At 41.4% G+C, this 27,692-nt stretch overlaps 2 protein-coding genes across 17 annotated transcripts in view; both read right to left on the minus strand.

The window, feature by feature from the left end:
- The window catches only part of RIMBP2 (RIMS binding protein 2), a 312,677-nt gene extending 298,127 nt beyond the window's left edge, over positions 1 to 14,550 (minus strand). For 3 of the 15 annotated variants that reach the window (XM_069960975.1, XM_069960981.1, XM_069960974.1), the window contains exons 1-2: positions 1,008 to 1,071; positions 205 to 300 (exon numbers count right to left, since the gene is read on the minus strand). In XM_069960975.1, coding sequence (XP_069817076.1) covers positions 205 to 300; positions 1,008 to 1,046 — 135 coding nt within the window. In that variant the 5' untranslated portion in view covers positions 1,047 to 1,071. Of the gene's footprint in view, positions 1 to 204; positions 301 to 1,007; positions 1,082 to 14,404 lie in introns of those variants that run through there. The other 12 variants (XM_069960983.1, XM_069960995.1, XM_069960980.1 and 9 more) reach the window with 7 other exon arrangements.
- Positions 14,551 to 19,582: 5,032 nt separating this feature from the next.
- Positions 19,583 to 27,692, minus strand: part of STX2 (syntaxin 2) — a 49,537-nt gene continuing 41,427 nt past the window's right edge. For both annotated transcript variants that reach the window (XM_069960996.1, XM_069960997.1), the window contains exon 10: positions 19,583 to 24,922. In XM_069960996.1, coding sequence (XP_069817097.1) covers positions 24,845 to 24,922 — 78 coding nt within the window. In that variant the 3' untranslated portion in view covers positions 19,583 to 24,844. The remainder of the gene's footprint in view (positions 24,923 to 27,692) is intronic.

Here is a 27,692-nt window from a genome sequence, read left to right on the forward strand (position 1 = left end):
GAATCCTGACCAACCCATTACAAGTTAATGGAATCTTTACCATCACTTGGGATTGTGTGTTCTACGGAGAGGGAACTCTTTGCGTCTACTTATACATTGCGATGCAGCAGAAGAATAAAGCAGATTACATTTGCATTGTTAAACTAGTAGTACCCCCCCCCCTCATAGGCCGGTTAACCCTTTCTAGTCTATGTAATTACTCACCAACTTTTTCTTCTCCTTGTCCCTTCTTGGTTTTTCAGCTTTGGTGTCGGTGTGCAAATCTTCCTGGGGAGTAACAGCATGATCATTGCTCTTCCCCTAGAACAGAACGCCAGGATAGTTAGATGCCACAAAGTCATCATGATGCCACAATATATATATATATATATATATATATATATATATATATATATATATACACATTAATATATATATATACATACATTAATATATATATATATACATTAATATATATATATATATATTAATATATATTAATATATATATAAAAAAAATATATATATATATATATATATATATATATATATATATATATATATATATATATTAGAGGTCAGAATCAAGAAAAATAAATAAAAAATATCCATCTTTTCCTTTTGAGGTCAATGTAAAAGCCGTAGATGGAACAGTGCAGAACATAACACATAACAACTGACAATATCGTGTTACTAAGCATATCCTAAAAATAACAAAAAAAAATCAATACAATCCCGAAACATTAATGTATCATTCTGACCTATGAGCCAATCGGCTGTCATGAGTGTTCTATTCTGCTGTGTCAGTGTTCCGTTATCTCCAGATGGAAGAGATCCGAACATTCCCACAACCTTAGACTAATTATCTCCATATCACGGTGAAGTTTATTCCTCGGTGACTGCTGGTGATTCATCCCGTCTTCTCCATAACAGTAACCTTATCTTTCCTCCCACCCGCTCCCTGACTATTACTAACTTTGTCCGCCATATCCAGCCCTTTTATATTGGAATAAATTATTATTTTTTTACCTTTTTGGCCTCCTCTGTATGATAGGTGCCCTGTCCCATTTATTGTCGAGAAGGAATAAAAACCTAGAAAGTCGTTGAAAAAAAAGGAAGAAGTAAAGGTGATTCTTCATGAGGAATCGAGAAAAACTCGAAACTTAACCTCCATGGAAAACAAAGAGTCCTCCAGATCTGTCCCATACTTCACAAGTGTCGGAAGCCAAGGGACATTGGGTTGGGTGGTGACAAGTATTTTTAAGGAGTCCAGGTGAAATGATAAGTCACTTAAAATTGGATAGTCCAAGGATATAGTATATTTTACTAGAATAATAGATCTCCTTCCATGGGATATTCAAGAAAACAAGTATTTCTTAAACAAGTCCGGAGTCGGTTCCAAGGATCCTAGGCACGGACTGCGAATGACTAAAACCACAAAGTCAGTGTGCCTCCATGGGGTCCACTCTCTATGTGCCGGTTATAAGACAGGTAGTGAAGCCGGAGCAGGTTCTTCTCTTCCTTGAATACCTAGAATTCCTTTTTGTGCGATTTAATTTTCGATAAAGAAAGATAAAAGACTCGGCTTAATCCCAAAGGCGGAAAGGAGTGTGATTTTTTTTTTTTTTTTAGGCTCCAAGAGAAGAGTCGAGAGCAGATGGTGCAGCCATGGAAGCTGTATGTGTAGTTACTGAGGAAGAGACTGTTCCACGCTTCCCCTGTACCTGGTGAGTGAAGCGTGCAGCATCAATGAACCAAGCTCGCTGAGGCTTGTGGACGTGGGTGGGAGCACACTGGCTGATAACCATCTGCAGATCGTATTCCGTATATCGTGTTCTGTCATCACAGTGGGAGGGAGGCTGAGAGTTGTGTTTACTCATAATAAGGGGGAGACATAGCATCAGGAACGGGCTGAAGAATACTTACACATGACTATACAATATTTCTACAAATGCCCTCGTTTCACCTGAAATACAGATAACTAACCCTAAATCATCACTTTGTCTTTGTTATAGCAAATATGGATATATTATAATTTATGTTCTCATATCATATCTTTATATCTAAATCAGTTAACATTAAAGGAGTACTCCAGTTTTACTTTCGAATCAACTGGTGTCAGAAAGTGTCAGAGATTTGTATTTGTCTTCCAGTACTTATCTGCTGCTGGATGTCCTGCAGGAAGTGGTGTAATCTTTCCAATCTGACACAGTGCTCTCTGCCGCCACCTTTGTCCAGAGCAGCAGCAAATCCCAGACTGGAAAGAATACACCACTTCCTGCCGGACATACAGCAACTGTTAAGTTCTGGAAGACTTGAGATTTGTTAATAGAAGTAAATTACAAAATTTTGTTTGATTTAACCTCCGTAGGCTGTAACTGCAGTCACTAGGGTTATATCCACAAGGAAAGCTAGTGAGATAAAACAGATCGGAGACCTTTATTTGAGGGCTTAGCCGATGCACCTTTAAAAATCAAAAGGTTTTTAGAATCAGCGTTTCAAAGAGAAAAATCTTTGATCCAGGTTGAAGGGGTCTGACCGTGTAAAGAGCAGGAGAAGCACTTGATCCGGGCCGCTGTGGGGGGGTTCATCCTACTGATGTCTGAGGACCAGGTCACTAGTTGTGGATGTTTGAAAGGGCACTTGTCACCAGTGACTGCTTTTCCAAAAGGCATAAATAAGTTCACCTTACTAGATGACCTAGAGAATGTACAGTATATGTAAGGAGCTAAATAGCCGCACACAATATATGTAATTATGACATGCATGAAAATTTGTCTGCAGGCAGGGGGGGAAATAATAAAGAAGCTCTACTTACCCGTGCCCCCACAGTGCCGCCTTATCAATCCCGCACCCCGCCGGCCTCCTGGATCTCCTACTCCAGTGATGTCATGAGTGATGGCCCAGCTGACGGATTGCCCACTGGGGCAGGACACCACTGCAGTCACTGACTGGCTCAGCAGGCAATCTATTAGCGGGGTCGGGTGGTTGGCCGAGATATAGCATTGCCCGATGGTAATATGTCGTGACGCCATACACAGGTATGGTGACACACCTGCTTTTATTTTGGTGCCCTGGCTCTACCTCGTTCCCCTGTGAACAGCGACCTGCCGGGTTATTTGGGGGTCCCTTGGGCTATTGTCACGGTGGTCCGGAGTAGAGTAGTGACACTGCCACCCACAGAAAGGGGAGATGACCCAAGGAAGGTGTGTGTGCTGTGTCGGTGCTTAGTGAAGAATCACAGAGTCTCTTTAGCATAAATAGAATCTTGTTTACTCTGAAGATTCTTGCGGTAGGCAGCAGATAATACAACTTTGCCTTGATACAATAATTTACACTTGATAAGTTACTTAATACTTTAAAGTCCAGATCTGCACTGAGAGTAGAAGGAGTGATACAGCCGTGCCAACTGAGTTGCGTGATGAGAGGATGAGAGGTAGAAAAGGGGATCAGAAGAGCAGAGAGGAGGATGTCAAGAGAGTCCCAACTCAATGTAGTACTGTGCTCTGCTGGAACTTCAGGGGGTAGAAATAGAAGAATATACTTGAGAGTAGAGAGAAAATACTTGTGCCTGTGTTTTGACTCTCTTGGTCTTTACACCACCTATTGCCCACCAGTGTCAGGTGACCCGTCCTAGAGGGTGACACAAGCCCCAGACCTTGTTACCTGGTATGAGCAGAGTAGTCAGAGTTCTCTGATGACACCCGCGCTGCGAGATAGGCTTCTAGCAACTTTTCCCTCTGGTCCACGGCGTGGGTTAGGATGACTTGTCCTTTCGATATCTAGATGCATGTACTGTCCGTCTAGACCACCACTTAGACTGGGGACCTGGCAGGAGCCAGGGCCCAACTTGACTGCTGCAGGGAGCATTCTAGCTTGCGTCCTTCCCCTACAGAATCCAAAGGCAAAAGACCCTACACTTCCTCTTCCCATGAGACTTCCTTCCTACCGTGCATGTAAGTGTCTGTAAGGGTGTGCTGTGAGTGGGTGAGGAGTGCGTGTACAGAAGCAAAGAGAGAGATGATAGGTGAAGCGAAGAAAGAACTTTCATTGGTGTGCAGATCAGTGTGATACACAAACAAAACAATAACCCTTTGGTTCCTACAGCTGTTCAATATCTGAATACACAAAGTAATAACAACGACATCTTGTGGCAAAACTCTGGTACTACTACATTACCACTTACTATTAAAAGTACAGGCTTTTACGAAGGGCATAACCAATAGCAACACCCGTGGTGGGACAACAAAACAGCAACAGAACCAGGTGGAAAATTAGTTCTGGCAGGGATCTGAGAGACTGTTTAACAGCACTACAGGGGCATGGGGACAGGTAAATAGAACTTCTTTTATAATGCCCCCCCCCAGCCTGCAGGCAGATTTTCATTTTGGTTGGAGTTCCCCTTTAAGATCAGCTGACTGACTGTCCACATTCCCGGCTCACCGCAGCCGCTGCTGAAGTTTTTAAAGCAATCTCTAAATTGCGGTATAGAAACTTCAGCGGCAGCTGGGATTAGTGGGAAAAAGCCAGGAGGATGCAGGAGAGCCTGGAGAGGTAAGTAATAACTTTATTATTTTTATATATGCAGCAAAGGCTGCATGGACATCACTAACTATGCCTGTTCAGCCCTTAATAATCGAGCCGCCTAATAGGCCGGGCAAGCGAGCGCCGATCTAGTAGATGAAAATTGTTGAGCAATTACAATTTGTTTTTTTACAATCCAGAAATGATGAACACTGTATAAGAAATTAATTATAATCTTCAGGCTTTAACCACACAGCAATAGCCGACTGGTGGAAAATAAAGAATGCATTCTCCCATTTCTAAAGGCCCTATTACACGGAATGATTATTGGCCGATCGTTGTAGTCGTTTGCCTCATATAGCAACAATCTGCTGCCATCTCTCCATGGAACCCCCCCTATAAGACGCACCCCTCGCTTAGACAACTGAAAACAGGAAAAACTATATAAAAATATACACACACCTCTGCTACATAAACATACTTACAGACACACACGGTGCTATACACTGTTATACTATATACATTGTTGACACATTTTCTACGATTTTTTACATGTAGCAGATGACGCACATCACATCCAGATTGCTCTCAATGATCAGTGTCCGGCAGGAGAGAGGACTGTGCTGCTGTCAGTAGCTGCACAGGTCGCTCGGCAGTCGGGCACAGGGCTGAATCAGCGCCTTGTAGAGAAGCAGTCAGGAGGGTCTGGCAGTGTCAGGTCACCCTGTCTGCACAATATAAGATGCAGTCACTTTTTAGCAAGATGGTTTTTTCGCTATAAAATTTGTCTTATAAAAGCAAAAAGTACAGTAATTCTATTATGAATAGGACAATGAGCTTTGCAGGCCTGATGAAAAACCTCCCTGCCGAGGCAATGGAGCAGCAATTAGGGGAATTGTCTGGCATAAACTACTAATTTATGCTCCTGCGGGGACATACTTACCTGTCCAGCTCCCCGCCACTGTCAGTATTTTCACAACTTTCGCTAATGTGCTGTTCCCACACAAAATGGACGTTGAGCACATGCCTGCTACACTCTCTGCCCCTGCTCTAAGGAAGATATAAAATAAATGGACATTTTATACAGCATATTTGGGCGAGTGCTCACTGCTTTTATCTATTCATCAGGAAGATTTGTGAATTGCTTGTTTAAAAAAAAAAAAAAAAAAACTCAAGTCTTCCAGTACTTATCAGCTGCCGTATCTCCTGCAGGAAGTGGTGTATTTCTTTTCAGTCTGACACAGTGCTCTCTGCTGCCATCTCTGTCCATGTCAGGAACTGTCCAGAGCAGGAGAGGTTTTCTCTTGGGATTTGCTGCTGCTCTGTACAGTTCCTGACATGGACAGAGGGGGCAGCAGAGAGAACTGAGTCAGACTGGAAAGAATACACCACTTCTTGCAGGACATACAGCAGCTGATAAGTACTGAAACGTTTGAGTTTTTTTTAAAGAATTTACAAATCTGTATAACCTTCTGCCACCAGTTGATTAAATATTTTTTTCTTCTTTAATTATAATCCTGTCCTTTACTTCACGATGTTTTGTGAGTTAGACACCTTAGTGAGAGAGTCACTCTTTTTTTATCTTAGGAATGTATATACAATTGCTAGGTGGCGTTCTCTTCCATCAATCACTCACTCCAGATATTTCACCGAGGTTCCGAAGTGCAAGTGTATAATAGTGGGAGTAGAGGTATATACAGGAACGGTAGATTGTGTTCATCCCGATTTTTCCCCCCATTTTAATTACTCAGATAGCCGCCATCTTCTGCGCTTTTGTCAACTATGCAAATGGCATTTGTGGGAAAATGTTGAGCAGATATTCTTACAAGAGGAGATAATGAGACACATAAAAAAGAACTTTCTATTTGAAGTTAGATACAAGAGACCCACAGAGACTGTACAGATTGCAGTGTATATATATATTTAAAAATAGCTGCGGTATTGTCAGCTTCACTAGGGCATCCAGTCCAACACATTACTCATAGCAGGAGCAGCTGGTAACCTATGCTGAAAAATAACACTGCAGGGGAATAATAAGATGCACAATTACTAATAATCAGGGAGAAATATGAAAACAAAGCAGGGTTTTGTAGCCATTTAACAAGATGTTTTCTATTATTACGATTACTGACATTGCAAGGGTCCCTGATATCTGGGAGGGTTAATCTGAGGTCAAGTTGCTGGTGACCTCACATTAACCCTTCCGGCATTACAGAGTGCAGAAACAGCCGGCGAGGGATAGTGTTGTCCCGGAAAGGAGGAGGTAGGAGGGGGTACGGAGCAGAGATGGAGAGAACAGCTCACACACAGTTTTCTGTGTCTTCAGCAGAAAAAGGCAGATTTAGAACTAGGGGAAGGAGACCATAACTATAAGTATGGAGTTAATTGTTAATCTCCGTACACACAGAAAATAGGAGAACAGGATCCTAACTCTCTATAGCAAATCATCAGAAGTAGCAGACTTCTGGGCAAGGTAACCTCAGTGAAGCTGACAGTCTGTCTTCACTCTGCGGTAGGAAGATTACTTAGTGATGAACAAATATGAAGCCAGGGAAAAGCTTTATGGAGACTTTTAAGTGGAGAAGAAGAGGAAAGCAATAAAGTGGGAACAAGAGACGTAGCCTTATCCTTTGGAGGCGATGAGGAATGGCTCCTGGTCACTCGGGATGAATACACTTCTGTTTTCCCTTCTTTAATTTTGGCATAGTCAAAGTCTTCCGGAATCTTTTGCTTCTCTATGTTTCCTACTTCCAATACATAATCTTGAAGAACTTGCTTACTGCCTAATATATCCCAGCCATGTGCAATGGTAACAAGAACGTCAATGTTAAAGGACCTCAGATGGCATAATGGTAAGAACGGGGGTAAATACATATTTGGCTCCTTCACATATGAAGCCATATCTAAGTGCCACATGGTCTGTCAGTGTATACACACCTTCTCTAAAAGGCCCCAGAGGTTGCAACGCCATAAAGCAAGAGGCCCCACTAACCAAGCAACACCATGAAGGCCCAGGACATTTCTATATCAGTGCGTCTCAATTCCAGTCCTCATGGTCCACCAACAGGCCATGTTCTTTAGGGCCGATTAATACTATAAACAATGCCAGATCAGCGCTAGTTTACTGGGCCTATTACACAGCCCGATAATCGGTTAGCAAGGGTTGCACAGATATTGTTACTGATGTCCTTGCAGCCCTTGCTTAAAGGGGTTATCCAGCGCTACAAAAACATGGCCACTCCCCCCCCCTCAAGTTGTTGAGAAGTCAGGGTTGGGTTTTAAAAAATTATCCAAATCTCTGATGAACCCCGGAGCACCATCAAAACCAATAACAACTGGAAAGAACATGGAACAAAAACAGATTTGCCGAAAAAGAGAGTCCGCCAAAACTCTCAGACCGGGCAAGGAGGGCATGAATCAGAGAGGCAGCACAGAGACCAAAAGTAACCCTGAAAAAGCTGCAGAGGACTGGAGGATCTGTCCATACCACCACAATAAGCCGTACACTCCATACTGCTGGGCTGTATGGAAGAGGCATTGGGGAGTCTCTCCAAATGTACGGAGGAAGGTGCTCTGCTCAGGTGAGACCAAAATTTACCCCAATGGCTACCAAGGAAAACGCTATGTCTAGTGCAAAACCAAAAATACCACCCCCATAGTGACACATGGAAAACTGGTCCATGAGAAAGATAGATGGTACTGACTTTAGGGGGGGGGGTGAACAGTTATACACTAAAGTTTTCTCTTATACTGTCCTATTTGTTCTTTGCTCCACAATAAAAAGAATAAGGCCCCGTTCACACAGAGCAAGAGCGGTCTGATGCCGCCAGCCTCCGTGTCACAATCTACACACTCTATGGGCATCTCTCGGCGCTGAAGAATGAACATCTTGCTCTGTGTGAACGGGGCCTAAGGGGTAATATATCATTTGTGCAGTAATTTGTGCTTGTGCACTTTTCAAAGATCAAAATTGAGCGACTCTGCCACTACAGTGCCGCAGAGATTTAAAGAGTCTCCCCGCTTTTGGCAGGATATTGGTACATCATGTCGGGCGAATAATCCATGACAGGGCTTCCCCATCCATATGGCCCGTAATTTACAGGATATGTGAATGCAGCCTAAGGCTGGCCAAGGTCAGGACCATTACACAAATCTTCTCAGGCACCCAATGTACCCGTGTGCCAAATGTGGGGTTAAATGTGTGTGTGTGTGTATTGCATCTAACAGGAAACATACAGGGGGAGATTTATCTAACATGGTGTAAAGTGAAACTGGCCCAGTTGCCCCTAGCAACCAATCAGATTCCACCTTTTATTCCTCACAGACTCTTTGGAAAATGAAAGGTGGAATCTGATTGGTTGCTAGGGGACATCTGGAAAACAGCTTATTGGGAGAAGACGAGGTGAGCGCTACCACCAGTCTTGTCTCATGCCAACTGTAACCGGCATCCTGAAACCATTCATGTGTGGGGTTGCTTCTCAGCCAAGGGAATCGGCTCTCTCACAGTCTTGCCTATAAACACGGCCATGAATAAAGAATGGTACCAGAATGTCCTCCAAGAGCAACTTCTCCCAACCGTCCAAGAGCAGTTTGGCGATCAACAAGGCCTTTTCCAGCATGATGGAGCACCTTGCCATAAAGCAAAGGTGATAACTAAGTGGCTCAGGGAACAAAACATAGAGATTTTGGGTCCATGGCCTGGAAACTCCCCAGATCTTAATCCCATTGAGAACTTGTGGTCAATCATCAAAAGACGGGTGGACAAACAAAAAACAACAAATTCTGACAAAATGCAAGCATTGATTGTGCATGAATGGACTGCTATCAGTCAGGATTTGGTCCAGAAGGTGATTGAGAGCAGCCAGGGAGAATTGCAGAGGTCCTGAAGAAGGGTCAACACTGCAAATATTGACTTGCTGTATTAACTCATTCTAGCTGTCAATATAACTTTTGTTACTCATAATATGATTGCAATTATATTTCTGTGTGTGATAAAAGCAAGCATAGATCAGGCCAGAATGGGAATGAATTTAGAATATAAAGTGCAACTTTAAATGCTACCAAATAATCTATACAAACATATATATATATATATATATATATATATATATATATATATATATATATATACATGCTGGTGGCTATAGAGAATAACACTATAATAATCATATAACAAGGTTTGCACAACATTCTTATTTGGGCTGTATTTCCATAGAACAGTCGTTTCTAAAACTGCGGCACTCCAGCTGGTGCAAAACTACAACTCCCAGCAGGTCCTGACAACCACTACTATAAAGGTGCCAGTTACTGCTTGTACTGGGAGGGAAGCTTACACAAGGCTCAGACTGACACAAGGCAAAAGATTACATGTTTAATGGTGCGTTTACACAGAGAGATTTATCTGACAGATTTTTGAAGCCAAAGCCAGGAACAGACTATAAACAGGGTGCAGGTCATAAAGGAAAGACTGAAATTCCCTGTCTTTTCAAGTCCATTCCTGACTTTGGCTTCCAAAATTGGTCAGATAAATCTGCCTGTGTAAACGCACCATAAAGTAAACCTATTAAAGGGGTTATCCAGCGCTACAAAAACATGGCCACGTTCCCCCTCTCTTGTCTCCAGTTTGGGTGGGGTTTCAAACTCAGTTCCATTTAAGTAAATGGAGCTTAATTGCAAACTGCACCTGAACTGGAGACAAGATAGGGGGAAAAGTGGCCATGTTTCTGTAGCGCTGGATAACCCCTTTAACACCTAATGGAAAGATATTGATGATTCAACTTGCACCAGAAAAAGAATGCTTTCCTTATCCACATAAGCCCCAAGTACAAGCGCACACACTTCACCAGCCTAACTACCTGCAGCATTGCTAGGTAAAGAATCTGTTAGGTACTTATAGACATCCATTACATCCATGTGTGTTGCGTCCATCGTCCTTTAGTCCTTGTAGATTGCAGAAAATTACCTTTTAGGTATCACAATAAATGTTGGTTTAGCGAAAAAAAACACAAAAAACACATTACTTCCTACAAGCCCCATTCCAAAGAATGAGAGATGCAGAAATTTCTGCAAAAAATCTGAAAGTGGCTTCACCCTACTCTTTTACCAAAATAGTAAAAAATAAATAGTAAAAAATAAATTAATATTAATAATAAATAAATATTATATTATATATATATATATATATATATACACCAAATAAATCCACGGTGCACAATACCTATAAACGTGCTAATGCCATGTATCCACCTTCTATATTTAATAAATAACAGAATACCGACTAATACTCACAGTTGTGATCTGCAGACGTACTCTGCATCTGATTCTGCAGGATAGGGACTCCTCTGTAACAAACGCTAAGGATTAAACTTTTCTTCAACTTCCACCATCGACGCTCTACAATAAGGTAATCCGAGGACCCATCGCTAAACTGACGGAGACGTTGCATAGTGTTACATGCGGAATGAAATCAGAGCCTGCAGTATGCTATTATCCCTTCCGAGGGGTGGAGTCGCGTATTAGAAAAGATTCAGCTGTGCCCTTTCATCGGCTAATACAGATTATCTCCATCCAGGTATACAAAGTCATTTCCTGGCTTTGCTGCACAGAAACACTTGCCTTTATTCTCTCCAGCGTGGCAGCACTAGAAATCATCATCCTCTGCTAATAATCAGCCACTCTTATTAAAAACTTTAGCAGAAAGAATTTTCACTGTATTATTCCACAGTTTGCTTATCTTGGGGTGGAATATACTTAATAAACTGTATGGTGAAAACATATTAACACTTTTATCCGTCTCGAAATTAAAATAATAGCTATATCCCTATACCTGTAATATAAGCGCACACAATCTATAAGGATTCACACCCCAGGGAGCATTCAGAATACTAAGGAGTATGCGGAATGTCACTTATTTTCTGCCTATTGTTTTAGGTGTAGAACAAGGGAGTAGGGAACCTTCGCTTTCTGGCTGTTGCAAAACTACAACGCCCATCATGCCTGGACAGCCAAAGCTAAAGCTTTGGCTGTCCAGGTTTAATGGGAGTTGTAGTTTTGCAACAGCCGGAGAGCCAAGGTTCCATACCCCTGGTGTAGAAGATGCCAGATGACAATTTGCCCCATTGAATGGGTGTAATATGCGTCTATGGCCAAAATTAAAGAAGTAGTATAGTAATTCTGAAAATTTCACAGCTGGCGGAGGGGAACATAATAAAGAATCACTTGGTAACTCTTCCTCTGCCTTTGCAGCGCTGGCTTGCTGCTCCGGGACCCCCGCCAGGCTTCGGGATTTCCTATGGCTGAAACGTCACAACCCAGTTGATGGACTGCCTGTTCAGCCAGTCAGTGACTGGGGTGGAAAAGGACGCTGGTTGACCTCGGGGAGATCAACCTAAACACCGCAGAAACACCCTCACATGTCTCGACGTCAGTGTATTCTAGAATATTGCCCCCTGGGAAGTAAAATATGCAAAAGAACACTGCAGAGACACCATCACGTGTCTTGACGTGAGTGAGCTAGCCAGACCTTCCTCCGGGAAGGAACAACCAAGCCAAGGAATGTCTCCAGTCAAGGAAACCACCCAAGCAAGGTATTCATCCACAGACTGCTGTTTCGGGGTATTTGCCCCTCATCAGTGTGGAGTAGGATTCTGGTGTTTTGGTTGATCGCCCTGAGGTCAACCAGCATCCTTTTGCATGCACTTACTAGGCATTGCTCCCACTGGCCAGAATCCTACTCCACACTGATGAGGGGCAAATACTCCGAAACAGCTGTCCTTGACTGGGGTGGGACAGCACTACCGTCCATGATTGCTGATTGGGCAATCCCATGTGTTTCCCCCCCCCTTCTGGCGGGTGTCCCAGAGTGGTGACACGGTGCTTCACAGGCACGGGGAGAGGAAAGTAGTGTTTTTTGTTATATTCCCCTTGATGGTTTTGAAATTTAAAAAATTGCTGGACTTCTCCCTTAAGATTGAATCAAGAGTACAGTATGTGACAAAAACCCAAGGGACATATTGTTAAGTGTGTGAACATACCCTAAGGAGTTGTCCGGGGCTTTTCAATAAACTAACATTGCATTGACTTCTGTGGGTGCTGAATGTTCTATCTACACGTTATTTATTTCTAGCTCTTCTTGTGTCACATGACCACATATATAACATAATCACAGGTGGAGTAAGGAGGGTGGGGCAGGGGTCCGGCTGGAATTCCATATTGATTTTAGCCCCGCCTCTGTAGGTGGAGCTATTAGCCCCGCCTCTGTAGGTGGAGCTAATATTAGAGCTCAGTAGAAACTGCAGCAGAATGGGCAGCATAACATGGAGGAGAGTGGGGGCTGATAGCTGCCTTGTTGAACTCCAACACTACAAGACAACATGGCTAACCACCTACAAGGCAGCCATCAGCCCCTGTGTCATGATGTCCTTTCTGCTACAGTTTCTACGGAGCTCCGGTATAAGCTCCACCCACAATTTTATTTTTTTATTTTTTTTTGGGGGGGGGGGGCTAAAATCGACATGGAATTCCAGGCCATGGGAGGGACACCTGCTCCACCCGTGATCATGTCCAGTGGAAGGAATAGGAAATAGATATTGCTTCCTATGATATCAGGTTCAAAGAAATGATAAAGTGGTCGTGTGACTTGCCGTGAGAGCAAGATATAAATAATGAAAGTGTATACAGAACATACAACACCCACAGAAGTCAATGCGATGCTAGTTTATTGAAAGTCCCAGACAACCCCTTCAAGTTCACCTGTTGGATTTTGTTTTTTTGTTTTTTTTTCATCCCATTGAAGTCATTATGTAAAATCTACCAAAAATTAAAGAGGTAATTCACAAAAAAAAAAATTATAGATATAAATATCAGTATATATACACAAACACATACAGTGGTATGTACATATGTACGTACATATGTAAATATACATTATTTTTGGGGTCTGGAACCAATTGTCTGCAAATCAGTTATTTTTTTATGGGAAAATTTGCTTTGGTGTAAGAGTGGATTTGGATTACAAGCGCGGTCCCAATACGAATTATGCTCGTAATCCAAGGCACCACTGTATTTTAAATCAACGGATTCCAGAAAGTACCAGGGATTTGTAACTAACTTCTATTAAAAAAAATCAGAAGTCTTTCAGTATTTACCAGCTGTCGTATGTTCTGCAGGAAGTGGTGTATCCTTTCCAGCATTGAGAGAAGTTTTCTATGGGGGATTTGCTGCTGCTCTGGACAGTTCCCGACATGGACAGAGGTGGCAGCAGAGAGCACTGTGTCAGACTGGAAAGAATTCACCACTTCCTGCAGGACATACAGCAGCTGATAAGTATGGGAAGACTTGAGATTTTTAAATAGAAGTAAATTATAAATGTCTGGCAGTTGTGGGGACCAGTTAATTTGAAAGAATTTTGAACAACACCTTTAAAAAGAACAAACAAAAAAAACAACGCACTAGAGGGGTCACTTTTCATAAGGAACAGTAAGACTGGGGTTGTACAGTGACTTGGAGCAGACTGATTCATTTTGACTATTGAGTGACAGCTGCATACAACTCAATGTGTTCTTTTGAACTGCAGCTGTAATACAATAAATTGCAATAATTTTTTAGTGCTGCGTCTCTTTCGGCTAACTCAGTCCCATGTGAACGCACGTTAAGGATAAGCGATGATGCAGCAGGGTGTGTCAGACACCTATAGGGACTGTATAAGGTCAGATTTATCAATGCCACCTCATCCGCTGAAGTGCCAACCCACAAAAACTTTGCAACTTTTTAGTCTCAAAATTCTGAAATACATTCAACCCTCCGTCATGTTTGTCAGGACATGCGGCCAGTCCACCAGGCTATTTACTACACATAACTGCCCTGCAGCAGGAGACATGACACAGGTCACAGCCAGTACATACCAGATCTTCTGTCTTGCCGTCCATTGCTGGAAGAAAGAGATTTTGCCAACCAAGCGGTGCAGATGTTAACGCACAGAATAGCAGGAGTCCGAATATACCAGGTCAATATGCCGAACCATAAGTCTATTTACCAGTGCATAACATTAAGGTCTCGCCTTGTGCCGTCCAGTCAGTGTACATGACACAGGGTTGAGCTGCTTCACAGGTGCACCGTTTGACCCATTGCCTTTGGGGAAGGCAATTTGCCAGGACTAATTTTAGCACTGGCTTACAAATATAGGAGACGGTGATACTGATCCAATACGGACTGTCCCAGAAAGGGAACAGATATGTCCCAAGTGTTAGACAATTGTAATAAAAATGTTCAGACATTTATTAACCAACTATAAACTGTTCACTAATCTGTACAGATCAGATTACAATATGCACTAAGGGCCCTATTACACGGGACGATAATCGTGCAAAAAATCGTTATATCGTTCGAATTTAAACGAAAATCGTTCTTATTGCAGGCAACGATCAAAAAATCGTTCGTATGTCGTTGATTTAGATTGGAACCTAAAATTATCGCTAATCGTTTGCTGTAATTCCACATTCGTTCGCTCAGGTTCTGCATTTGTTCACTAATCGCTCATTGTAATTGCACATTGTTCATTGTTTTGGAATAAACGATCATAATAACGATTGAAATAATGATTGTAACTAACGACCATCGTTCTGTGTAAGGGTGCGTTTACACAGAAAGATTTATCGGACAGATTTTGGAAGCCAAAGCCAGGAATGGATTTGAAAAGAGGAGAAATCTCTGGTTTCCTTTATGACCTGATCCCTTTTTATAGTCTGTTCATGGCTTTGGCTTCAAAGATGTCAGATAATATGGTGAACGATTTCAGGTTAACGATAAACAATCTCGTTTTCAATTGTTTATCATTAGTCGTTAAAAATCGCTCCATGTAATAGGACCCTAAAGCACAAGCTGATGAATGTATCTAGCAGAAACTATGTCTTCAGCATTCACCAATGGGGGCGCAATGTTTCCAGAACTATTGACAACATAAAGCGTCCGCTTGTGACCATAACTGACTAATTATTATTTTTTTAACCACTTTTATTTTGAGCTCTTGCACCCTAAGCTATGTTCCCACAAAGTTTTTTTGCTCAGTATTTTGCAACCAAAACCAGGAGTGGATAGAAGATACAGAAAGTCTATGGTCACACACTGTTGAAATTTAGTGGATGGCCGTCATTTAATGGCAAATAATGGCTGTTATTTCAAAACAATTGCAGTTATTTTAAAATAACGGCCGTTATTTGCCATTAAATGGCAGCCATCCATTAAATTTCAACAGTGTGTGACCATAGACTTTCTGTGTTTTCAATTCACTCCTGGTTTTGGTTACAAAATACTGAGCAAAAAAACTGTGTAGGAACATACAACACCCACAGAAGTCAATGCGATGCTAGTTTATTGAAAAGTCCCAGACAACCCCTTCAAGTTCACCTGTTGGATTTGCAGTGGGATTTTGTTTTGTTTTTTTCATGCCATTGAAGTCATTATGTAAAATCTACCACAAATTAAAGAGGTAATTCAAAAAAACTTAAAAAAATAAATAAATAATAATAAAAAAAAAAATAATAAAAAAAAAAAAAATATATATATATCAGTATATATACACAAACACATACAGTGGTACCTTGGTTTAAGAGCCTTTTGCAAGAGCAGCTCACACTTTTTTCAAATTTGTGACTTGGCTTAAGAGCATTGCTTTGGTTTAAGAGCTCCCTGTACTGGGTGGGAGGGCGAGTGGGGGAGGGGCATGGTCTGCATAGCGGGGTCTATAGCACTGTACTCTGACCCAGGAAGTCTCCCTCACCTTCCAAATCATAGCAGATCCACTTCAGGCTGGGGCTTACATCAGAGGACAGGACTGTGGACATAATCTCTCCATAACTGTAACCCCTCTCTCCCCGGACAGAGAGTGCTGCATGTATGTGCCCACATCTGCCCTGCTCATTCCTTCATGCACCCTGCAGTCTCTGTCCGCCCTTGTGTTTCCCATCCTCTCCATGACTGTACATGGTATAAAAACTGAAAAATTTACCCATTACACCTGTGTACAGAAGTCAGAATGCAAAAAGGGGGGGGAACAGTGTCACCTTAAATAAAAGGAATCATCCCATGAATCTTTTACATACCAAAAGTCCTGAAATGCTCTTGATGTCATCTGGTGTTTTTATTTGCTTTCTGGGGCGACATCCAACTTCTCCAGCTTCAGGGAGTCAAACATCGATTTTTTTTTTTTGGTCCGGAGAACTTTGCCGAGCCCAAAAAATCTGCTCAACTAGTGTTCGGCAATAGCAACTTTAAATGATCTAGATCAGAGGTGTCAAACTCAGTCTGTCCAGGCATGATGGGAATTGTAGTTTTGCACCAGCTGGGGGGGCTGAGTTGACACGCCTGATTTAGAGAATACTTTTGAGGAAAGAAGACAACATTACTTTGTTTGCGAATAAAGTGCATTTTTATTAGGAAAACGTATTAGTACAGAAATCAAGTAGGTTAATCCTCTAAAACAGTTTATAAAGCATCACGGGTCACAGAATTAAGGCAATTACTAAAGGTGTACGATATTCTAAAACGTGGGGCCTCTGGAAAATACAGGAACATAGCAACATTATAAAGAGTCAATATGGCTGGAGTACATGCACAACAGGAACTCCCCAGCCCTTTACACCTACAGCTAGCAATCTATGGACAGGAGAGGGGACATTGTTATCCAGCAATTATAAAATGAAGATAGAAACCTATAATGGTATATACAAGAAGATTAGGAAATGATTGGACTATTAAAATAGCAAATTTCCATCTATTTCCATTCCAAAATATTCTCATTCCATCAAGTAGTGTCATATCACTAAAGGCTACAGCTTAAAGGAGTACTCCAGAAAAAAAAAAAAAAAATCTTTCAAATCAACTGGTGCCAGAGATTTGTAATTTATTTATATTTAAAAATCTCCAGTATTCCGGTACTTATCAGCTGCTGTACGTCCTGCAGAAAATTGTTTATTGTTTCCAGTGTTCTCTGCTGCCACCTCTGTCCATGTCAGGAACTGTCCAGAGCAGCAGCAAATCTCCAAATAAAAACTCTCCTGTTCTCCAGACTGGAAATAATACACCACTTCTTGCAGGACATAAAGCAGCTGATAAGTACTGGAAGACTTGAGATTTTTAAATAGAAGTAAATTACAACTTTCTGGCCCCAGTTGATGTGAATTTTTTTTCACTGGCGTACCCCTATAACAACTGATAGTTGACCATTTTTTTGTCAGATAGTTCTTTCTCCTGACCTCTCCATACACATGGCATCGTTATCCATGCAGCCCTTGCCTTAACGGGGTACTGCGGCGTCAGTATAAAGAAAATAATAAAGATGTTATGCTTACCTCTCCACGCTCCCCCGGTGTCCTCCTGCCATGTCTCTGGGTCCCCGCTTACCACAGCCAATGAAACCACCTCAGCAGTGATTGCCCGTTCAGCCAATCACTGACCAAGAGGGGACAGCGTGGCGACCAGTGATTGGCTGAGCGGGCTGTCAATACAGAGATGTGTTTTTCTGGGGCAGCAGTCAGCGAGGGACCGAGAGATATGGCAGGAAGATACTGGGGCAGCATTGAGAGGGAGGCATAATATTTTTCATTTTTTCTACATACTGACGTCAGAGTACCCCTTTATTCAGCAGTCGGCCGTCCATCGGCTATTACAATGGTAAATGTGCAGTTGGCGGCAGATTTTTAAACAACAGCTGACAAGCGAACAATAGCTGGCTGTTTGGCTGATAGTTGTCTATACTACATGGAATGATAGCTGCCTAATTTAGCATTCTGTGTAGTAGGGCTTTTACTAATGTGCTGGTTAAAGGGAATGTGTCACCTAAATTTTCATTTACTGATTAGGGTCAGATACTGAAAAGTTGCTCTTTTGTTCTAATCTGTTTCTACTTTCTATAATTTTTCTTATTTATTTTACTTTTTGTATATTTTTATGGGGGCGGCCATCTTGCCGGAGCTGTTTTAGTGACATGCTTTATAGCAAGACTCATGGACATAGACATCAACAGACAGACTCTGTCCCCTTCAGAGGAATGTAAAACATTACTGAGCGCGGTCTGTGACCTGTGAAGAGGTCATTCCACAGGGAGCTGCTATTGTCTCCTCTATCTACTGGTGTCACATGACGCTGCAATACTGTACAGATCACTTTACAGCAGCCTTCTCTTATCACTATAGACAGATAGTAAGTCTCAGCTTAGTTTTAGCCCCAGTGGTGAGAATGAAAACTGCAAGATATCAGGATTATTTTATAACATAGATAGAAAAAAAAGGAAATTTTGAAAAAAAGTCACCAAAAATTCTTTGAAAAAATATGTATAACATACAAACATTAGTCATTTTCTGATGACACATTCCCTTTAAGTGTTTTTCCCAGGCACAGTGGCTCTTAGCCAGCTGGATGTGAGGGGCTTCTGCATTATAATGTGTCTGGCTGCAGAGATCGGTAGCGCTGCTAGGCAGAGAACACAGAGGCTGCAGCAATACCCCAGCACTGCAGCCTCTTATTCTCAGGAGTGGTAGATGCCCCAGAGGTTGGATTTACACAACTGATGGCATATTCAAGTAATATGTGATTACTTTATGAGATGGAAAACCTCTTTAATTAAAGGGGTTGTCTAGGCTTACAAAAAAAATGGCCACTTTCTTCCAGAAACAGCACCACTCTTCAGTTTAGGTGTGGGTTTTGTAGCTCAGCTCCATTGAAGTGAATGGGGCTGAATTGTAATATATATATATATATATATATATATATATATATATATATATATATATATATATATATATATAAACAACACACACACAAACACATATATAATAAATAACTAAATTATATATATATTATATATATATATGTGTGTGTGTGTGTGTGTGTGTGTGTGTGTGTGTTTTTTTTTTTTAAATCCTGGATAATCCCTTTAAATAAAACACATTTTAGGGTTCGAAAATAAGTGACTTGACCAGTTTTAGGCAGCCATTATACAGGCCAAGCCACAGCTCATGACTGGGAATAATAATAACTTCAAAGTTGTCTCTACTTTACTAAGTAATAAGGTCACTTTAAATGGGTGAGAGCACATTGATTTATTATACTGGAATGTTATATAGAATCAACAGATTCAAGGCTTGAAAATGTGAGGAGAACTACTTTCTCATGCAGGCTACTGAATACAGGCTTCCTGGTGTACATTCATACATGTGAGTGCATACGGCAGCACCATTTACATTAGGCACGAGGCTATGGGAAGTGTGAATAAGGCTTAGTGTATATATGGGACACTGGTTTGCTCCGTACAGACATTGGTTAAGATGTATTAGTCTTGTATGTACATTGATACAAAGGAAATGTGCGCCATAACATACAGAACATATCAAACGGTATATACGAAAACACGTTCATTTATACTGGTGACTCTAATGTTCTTAAAGAAAGAATAGTAAAAACATTTGGCATGATACTTTTCTGACATGTAGACTTTAATGTAGTGTTATAAACCACTGTAATTCATCGCAGCAAATATTACATAGGAGCCAAGTTACAATGAACATGGTGGTCCACAAATGGACTTGGAACATGGAATCTGATTTTATTTAAACAATGGAATAATCCTTCATTAAAAACAGGAACAAATCTGCGTTCACATTTAAACAGAGCTCAATCAACGTTAGAAGAATAACCATACATAAAATGAAAAACCACAAAAAAACTACATAAATTACAACTGCAGTTTATGCACCTTTGGAAAGTGTTAGAGAAAGGAAGGCAGTGCTTAATAAAAAAAAAAAAAAAAGGTGAAAACCGCACAACTGACCATAGGAAATATCATACTGGTACGACGTGGTAACCGGTCAATTCCATGTACATCTGGTCTGCAGGATTTAAGCTCATTTCATATCAAATAAAGCATAAAAACAACTGTTATTTTACACAGTATCACATGTGCATTATAAAAAGAACAAAATAAATCCCACCCGGATATTTTAAAAATAAAAGAAAATCCCTTAAAGGGGTTATCCAGTGCTACAAAAACAAGGCCACTTTCTTTCAGAGACAGCACGACTGTCTCTGGACTGTCTCTGGAAGAAAGTGGCAATGGTTTTGTAGCACTGGATAATCCCTTTAACCTATTAAACATGCCACATATAAAAGTTACTTAATGTTAGGCTTGGTAGGGCAGATTTACCAATATTAGTTAGGACTATAAAACTGGCACAATGGGGTCCGAAAACCATCCCAGGGGTCTGTCTTCCTATCTGTTAAACAGCAGGTCCATTACAGGGGCATAATTGGGTGCCATCTGGGCGTGGTTAGTTAGTCCCAGCTGAGACACTTTCTGCATAGCGCCAGAACTTGCCCCCAAAGACTTTACTAATAAACTTGCCCCTTTAAGTTAAAGGGGTGGTGTCAGGAAGGAAACTAGGTCTATACTGAAGCATTATGTTTAATGTAACCCATTCCGAATTTACAAGCATTTTCTAAAATGTATCGTTCAAGAGATACAGACTCACCAATGTTGCCGCAGGTAATGGCTGGCCAGGTACAGTTGCAATTGCAATTGCAGTCACATGATCTGTCCCATTAGTACTGGCAGTTGGTTTTAACTTCACATGCAAGCAAGGGGGATTGTGGGAAAATGTCAGCTCGGTTGTGGTACGTGCACACAACAGAATCCCGACGGAAAACCTGTTGCGGATTCAGCAGCTCGCACCCGCTGGCGGCCGCGCACATTTCAACCTCTGCCAAAGACTCCACTGCATGCACGGGCGGATTCCGCCGTCCATCCAAAGAATGAACCTGTGCAAGCTGTGGAATCCGGAACAGGTTTTCCGTCGGGATTACGTAGTGTGCACGTACCCTTGCACGTCAAAAGCAGGGTCCCAGTTCAGAGAGGAAACCAGGAAGTTTTCAGATACATAGAGAAGAAAAATGGTGTATATATATATATATATATATATATATATATTATACATACATATATGTATATGGTACACATCTGATTATACCTTCTTTGCTTCATGACACCACCCTTTTAAGTTCTGTTAGGGATGTATACCACAAGGCAAGGCATGTTAGGCCCCATACAATGTCTACCCTTGAAAAATCTAGAGGTCCATACACCATCTGCATATGTCACACATACAATAAGGCAGTTCATTAGATCAGAATAAGCCACTAGCCACTGTGGAAAAGAGGAAAGAGTAAATACTAGTTTACTGTACAAAAGTAAGACGCTTGCTTTAAAATCTTGTAATTCCTATAGTGTAGGTGCAAATTCTCTACTCTCATATGGCAGGCACAAGTTTTACGGAATATCCATGGAATGTTTTACAATATACAATGACAAGAGTCATTACCTGACGTGACCTATTGTACCTAACATTACCAGATCGTGAAATTAGGAATAATCTACAGGGCACTCTTTATTATAACCAAAAGTAAATGATCATTGGTCTCGGTCACAGCCAGACTGATAAGGATTCATGATTTTCAATAATCACTGGCTTCAGGGAACTAGACTAAAAGTAAGAGATAACCAAATTTACAGTAAGTAAAGGTTCATGAAGCCCTGATGCTCTGCATTTGACTCCTGGTGTGTAGAAAAGATAGATGTAGCCCCAGGACTTACAGCTGCATACATCTTCTCCAGCCGCCAGGACTAAAAGGCGTTCCTGTAAATTTGGTTCTCTCTAATTATAATGATTCCAACCCATCTTGTCCATGCCTCAACCCCTGCAGCAGACACTGGGGGACCCCATACCAAAATAGACTAAAATCTAATGCCTATGACCAGGCTGACTACTACTCACATATTTCATTGGTTGTACTAGTTGAAGACAGGGGTGCTATCCCCCTCCACTAGTGATAGGCCTCATTGTCCAACACAAGGAACAGTGCTTAAAGGAGAAGTCCGGACAAATTGTTGCTAGGGAGGGGGAGGATAAAAGAAATAACATGTTCTTACTTCCCCCACTCCAGCGCTGGTGGCCACATACGGTCGCTTTTTGTTCCCATTTCGACCGCTGACTGGCTGAGCGGACCGCACACATCGCGATCAGGTTCCGGATTAGACCAGGAAGCAGCCAAAGACCAGGGGACTGGAGTGGCGGTACATGGCCAGCAGTGCTGGAGCGGGGGAGGTAAGAACACATTTCTTTTATCCTCCCTCTTTCCAGCATCGATTAGCCCGAACTTCTCCTTCAAATGGTGCTAAAAATTTCAAACTGAAGAATTTTACAGGAGTTTTTTGGCTGCGAAATCAAATATGAAAACAGAGCACAAAGAGAAAATAAAGCAAAAGAAAGAACTTAATACTGTAAATTAAAGTGCACTAAATGATGAAACAAAACCCGCTCGACCCTACCTTGCCCACGCGCCCAACATCCGCCATTGCAAGAGTCGAGAGACTCTATAAACATAAGACAAACAATAGACTAGAGAGCACTCGTAAGTGGAGTACAGAGGTGCTGCTAATGCAATCACTTAAGACCTTTGGGGGTGGGGAGGCTTTGCGCAAACGCAGTATATGCACCCTTAGGCCTCATTCACACGTCAGAATATTTTTGCAGACCACAATCCGCAATCCACAAAAATTCATCCGTAGTTTAAACTGTATTTTTTTTTTCTTTCAGTAAAAGGACTTAAAAAAAAAAAAAAAAAAAAAAGGGGGGGGGGGGGAGTGGTAAAAAAAAATGACACTAGGCTGAACTGCAGATCCATATTTTTTGCCCCCAGATGTTACAGAGGTAAAGTCTCCAAAAACACAAATTCAATAGACTTCTACTGGTGTGTCCGGATCACAGATGTGTGAATAAACACGCAGAAAGCAGTAGGATATAAATTTGCCCTTTAACTGCGAATCCGCGGACGTGTGAATGAGGTCCTTTTTTGAGCCTCATTTTGGTCAGTTTTTTTTTTTTACTCTAAAACCAGGTGTAAATACAAAAACACAGAAAACGTTTCCACTCCTGGGTTTTTAAAAAAAAAAAAAAAAAAAAAAAAGGCCCAAAATACTGTGTGCACGTAACCTGACTTGTGTAAACAATAAAACAATGTCATAGTAAAATATCACTTCAAGGGATTGTCTTTTGCTTTAATAAGGTCACAATTATTACTTAATATACAGTACTGGGAGAGAAAGGTAACACTGGATGCAGTGGCATGTGAGGTCTGCAGCGGCAATGGACTGTAAATAACAAAGACTAATAAAAAAAATTCTTACAACATTGTTGGATCCACTCTGTAGCAGCAAGTGAAGTGGACAGGGCTCAAAACATCTATATGTAGGTATATAAGGGTAGAATTATAAAGGGGTATAAAATACACACTGGTGTAAACTGGCCAAAGCAACCAATCACAGCGCAGCTTTCAGCTCTGGTAAAATGTAAAAGGCATCTGATTGGTTGTTTTGGACAGTTTATATTTTATCCCCTTTCATAAATCTGGCCCGAATAGTATATAGTATATAAAAATGTATTAACCTAAAACTTACTTTTCTTGGGGGGAAAAATATCCTGCTCTGCTTTCATACAGATGACGCACCTGATTATTTTGGTGTTTTTGCCCTGTACGTATAAGGCTGGGTTCACACTTTGTTTTTGCAGTCTATTTAATGGAGGGGGAAAACAAAAAAAAAAAAAAAAGATGCAATTGTGTGTTATCCGTTTTTTCCATTGAATTCATTAAAAAAAAAAAAAAAACGATCCAAAACTTTTTTTACGCATACACAAAAATGTGTCCGACCACGTTTTTCTGTACGTTAAAAGTAACCATTTCAAAATGGATTCGTTAAATGGACTGCAGCGAAACGCAGCGTGAACCCAGCCTAAGAAACCTGTCGGCAGTTCTGACATCCTCAAACCTGCTGACATTGATACATGTGACTGGTTAAAATAAGATCAAACTCCCCCCATGTTGCTGACCGTACTAATCACATGAAGCTATGATGACCAGCCATAGAAGTGAGTGGGCTCTCGGAGCATGAGCGCCAATGAGACACGATTGTCTCCACCCTTGGACAACATGAGTATTTTTACACTTGCTTCCCAGTCACCGTTGTGGCAATATCATCAGTTTGAGGGGGTCAACACTGCTGAAAGATTCCTCATGACTTTTGCTCATAATAATAAAAAAGACTAACACCTGTTTCAGTCTTCGGCTATATACTCCCCTCGTGTCTGGTGGAGAAGGGCCTATATATGGCTGAGGAAATCCAAAGAAATCCACTGGGTGTTTTGTCACTAAGGCAGCTAAGTACCGAAAATAAGTGCTTCTGGTGCAAAGCTGAAGCAACCAGGTGGTATGGCAGCAGACGCTCTTCTTGGTAGTATATCCTATGTCAACGTCGTAGCCAGGATGATAGCGAGAATTAGCAGCAAGATGGCTACACAGATGATAATGATGATCATTTTCTGGAAAGAAAAAAGGTAAAATAAATTAATATGTACACATTTTATCCCAAAAAAAGAACTGGGCATACACGTCGATGACATTTTCTTTAAGATTTGGATAAAACTATTGAAAAATAAGTTAACACCTTAAGGGCATGGTTGGTTTGTTAAAGTGTCACTGTCGGTTAATTTTTTGGGGGGCAGAAATCGATAGTAAAGGTGATTTTAAGAAACTTTGTAATTCTTTTTTTTTTAGCCTAAAAATTAATTTTTATCATGAAAAAGCAGTTTGAAGCTCTCCCCCCTTTCTTCATTGTTCTCTGTGTAGAGGGGAGGGGTGGAGGGAGATGAGGCACCAAAACAGGACAACAAAGAGTTAATTTACAGCTACATCACTGGGCTATCTCCTCTGACAGTCAGCACTGACCTCTCTGACCTCTGAATACCGGCTTTCATACTTTCATACCTGCTGTGTAATCCTTTGTTCTCTGCTGGCGACTAATCTCCCTCCTCCCCCCTCCCCTGTCCATAGATTACACAGGGCGCGACAGATGTAAACCAGTCGAGATTTCCTGATAATGAGCAGTGGATGAGAGAGAGAGGGGGGGGGGACCTGGGGAAAGTCTTTTTGAATGCAGATAATGGCATATTTGCCTAATAAACCCAATTACAGAGTTTCCTAAAATCGCCTGGACTTGATTTCTGCAAAAAAAATGAAACGACAGTGACACTTTAAGGGCACACTTGGTTTTAACGTTAAAGGGAATCTGTCCCTATTACATGGACCGATAATCGACAGAATCAGGCCCATTTAGCCGACTATCGCTCGGTGTAATAGAGATAACGATCAGCCGATGACAGCAGCGATCCAGACCTAAAATCCTCGGGTGTCGGGCACGCATCACTACATGTAATAGTGATGTGTGACCGACGGCTGGTGACTGTGTGTGAAAAAGAAAAATTACCTGCTACATGCTTGTCCACGCTCCATGATGTCCTGCTAGCTTTGGCTCGTTCCTGGCCCTGTTTGAAGTCACTCCAGACAGCGCCAGGAGCGAGCCGAAGCTAGTGGGACGCCAGGGAGCATGAACAGGAACGTATAAGTCCATGAATGGCGCCCTCTTGCAGAAAGTCATTGGGCCGTGTAATAACCCTTTAACCCTTTCACGACATATGAACTAAATGTAAGTCACAGCGCTGCTAAGGGCGGGGTTAAGAGAGGGGCCACTCCGAGCTCAACTCTGACATAAATGTCCAGTTTACCACGGCTAGCTTGCTACAAAAGAGCAATCTGTTCAAGAGGTTTTATCATGTGCAAATGAAAAAAAACACAAAACCCTCCTAATTCTCACATTTTCTGTACAAGTTTACATACAGATGCGAACCCTTCACCGTTGGTAACACAAAGCACTCACAAAACAATTAACCAGTAGCGTCACAGAGAAGCTTCGTGGGTATTGCACATATACTTGCATACACTTGTGCCAGTCGTCTCAGTCTACAAACACGTCTTGATGTCTTTTTCACTGGGCGCAGACATTTGGGGAGATAAAGTCAGAATTCTGGCACGTTTTGCTTTGTCAAATCATGCCAAAAACTGGTGTATATTTAATATATACGGCAAAAGTATTATGAGTTTTTGAAAATTTTACCAAGGGGATCTGTAAAATACGGGGCAGAGTATGGTGGGCATCATTTTTGTGCAAATATTGGTGTAAAGTATGCCAGCCACTGAGGTGACCTAAAGGGGCACTCCGAAAAAGTTTTTTTTTCCTTTTTAAATCAACTGTGTCAGAAAGTTATAAAAATCTGTAAATTACTTCTATTCATTATCCTCATGGCATCGAGTACTTATCAGCTGCTGTATGTCCTGTAGGAAGTGGTTATTCTTTTCAGTCTGACACAATGCTCTCTGCCGCCTCCTCTGTCCATGTCAGGAGAGGTTTTCTATGGGGATTTGCCACTGCTCTGGAAAAGTCATGTCACAGACAGAGGTGGCAGCAGAGAGCACTGTGTCAGATTACACCACTCCTTGCAGGACATACAGCAGCTGATAAATACTGGAAGGCTAGAGAGTTTAAAGAATTAAATTACATATCTATGTAAATGACACCAACATGAACACTAAGGGGCACATCTAAAGTTTTATTGACATCTTTCATGTATACAAGTACTGACAGTACGCCGGTCACTTAGTATGCGCACTCAGTCCTGCAGTATACGCACGGATTTGGTAGAGTTGGCAAATAGCTGTCAGTCAAAAAGTGTTGAGTTAGGATTCTGAAGCGGGGGAATTTCAAGGGTCAAATTACTATAACCTGGACAAGTACAAGACTCAAAAGACAGACACTGACCAAACGTTCCATCACCAAGGCTGTGCACATATCCCGACCCATTGTGTACAAGCAGTGCTGACATTTACATAGCGTGCTATACACCCGCAGTGTTCACTCTTTGTACCATCAACCTAGACACTAGATTTACCAAAAAACTTTATGGATCCATCCACATGATGTACATGTAAGGACACTAACTTGCTGTTAACAATCTGAAATGTCTACTTCCAAGTTGATGGCGCAAGAGAACACAAGAAATAGGCAAACGGGTTACTTACTGCCTCATGGGCAGATGCTGAATTATAAGGGCAACCAAAGGTTTATTTCAGGCCGACTGATAAACCTACGATAATGGCAATTATGCCGAGAACCACCAACACTACAATGACAATGATCCATGTTTTCTGAAAGCAAAAAAAAAATAATTATTAAATAATAGAACGCATTATTAGAGC

Source organism: Dendropsophus ebraccatus, chromosome 3 (genome assembly GCF_027789765.1).
Source record: "Dendropsophus ebraccatus isolate aDenEbr1 chromosome 3, aDenEbr1.pat, whole genome shotgun sequence".
NCBI classification, from domain to species: domain Eukaryota; kingdom Metazoa; phylum Chordata; class Amphibia; order Anura; family Hylidae; genus Dendropsophus; species Dendropsophus ebraccatus.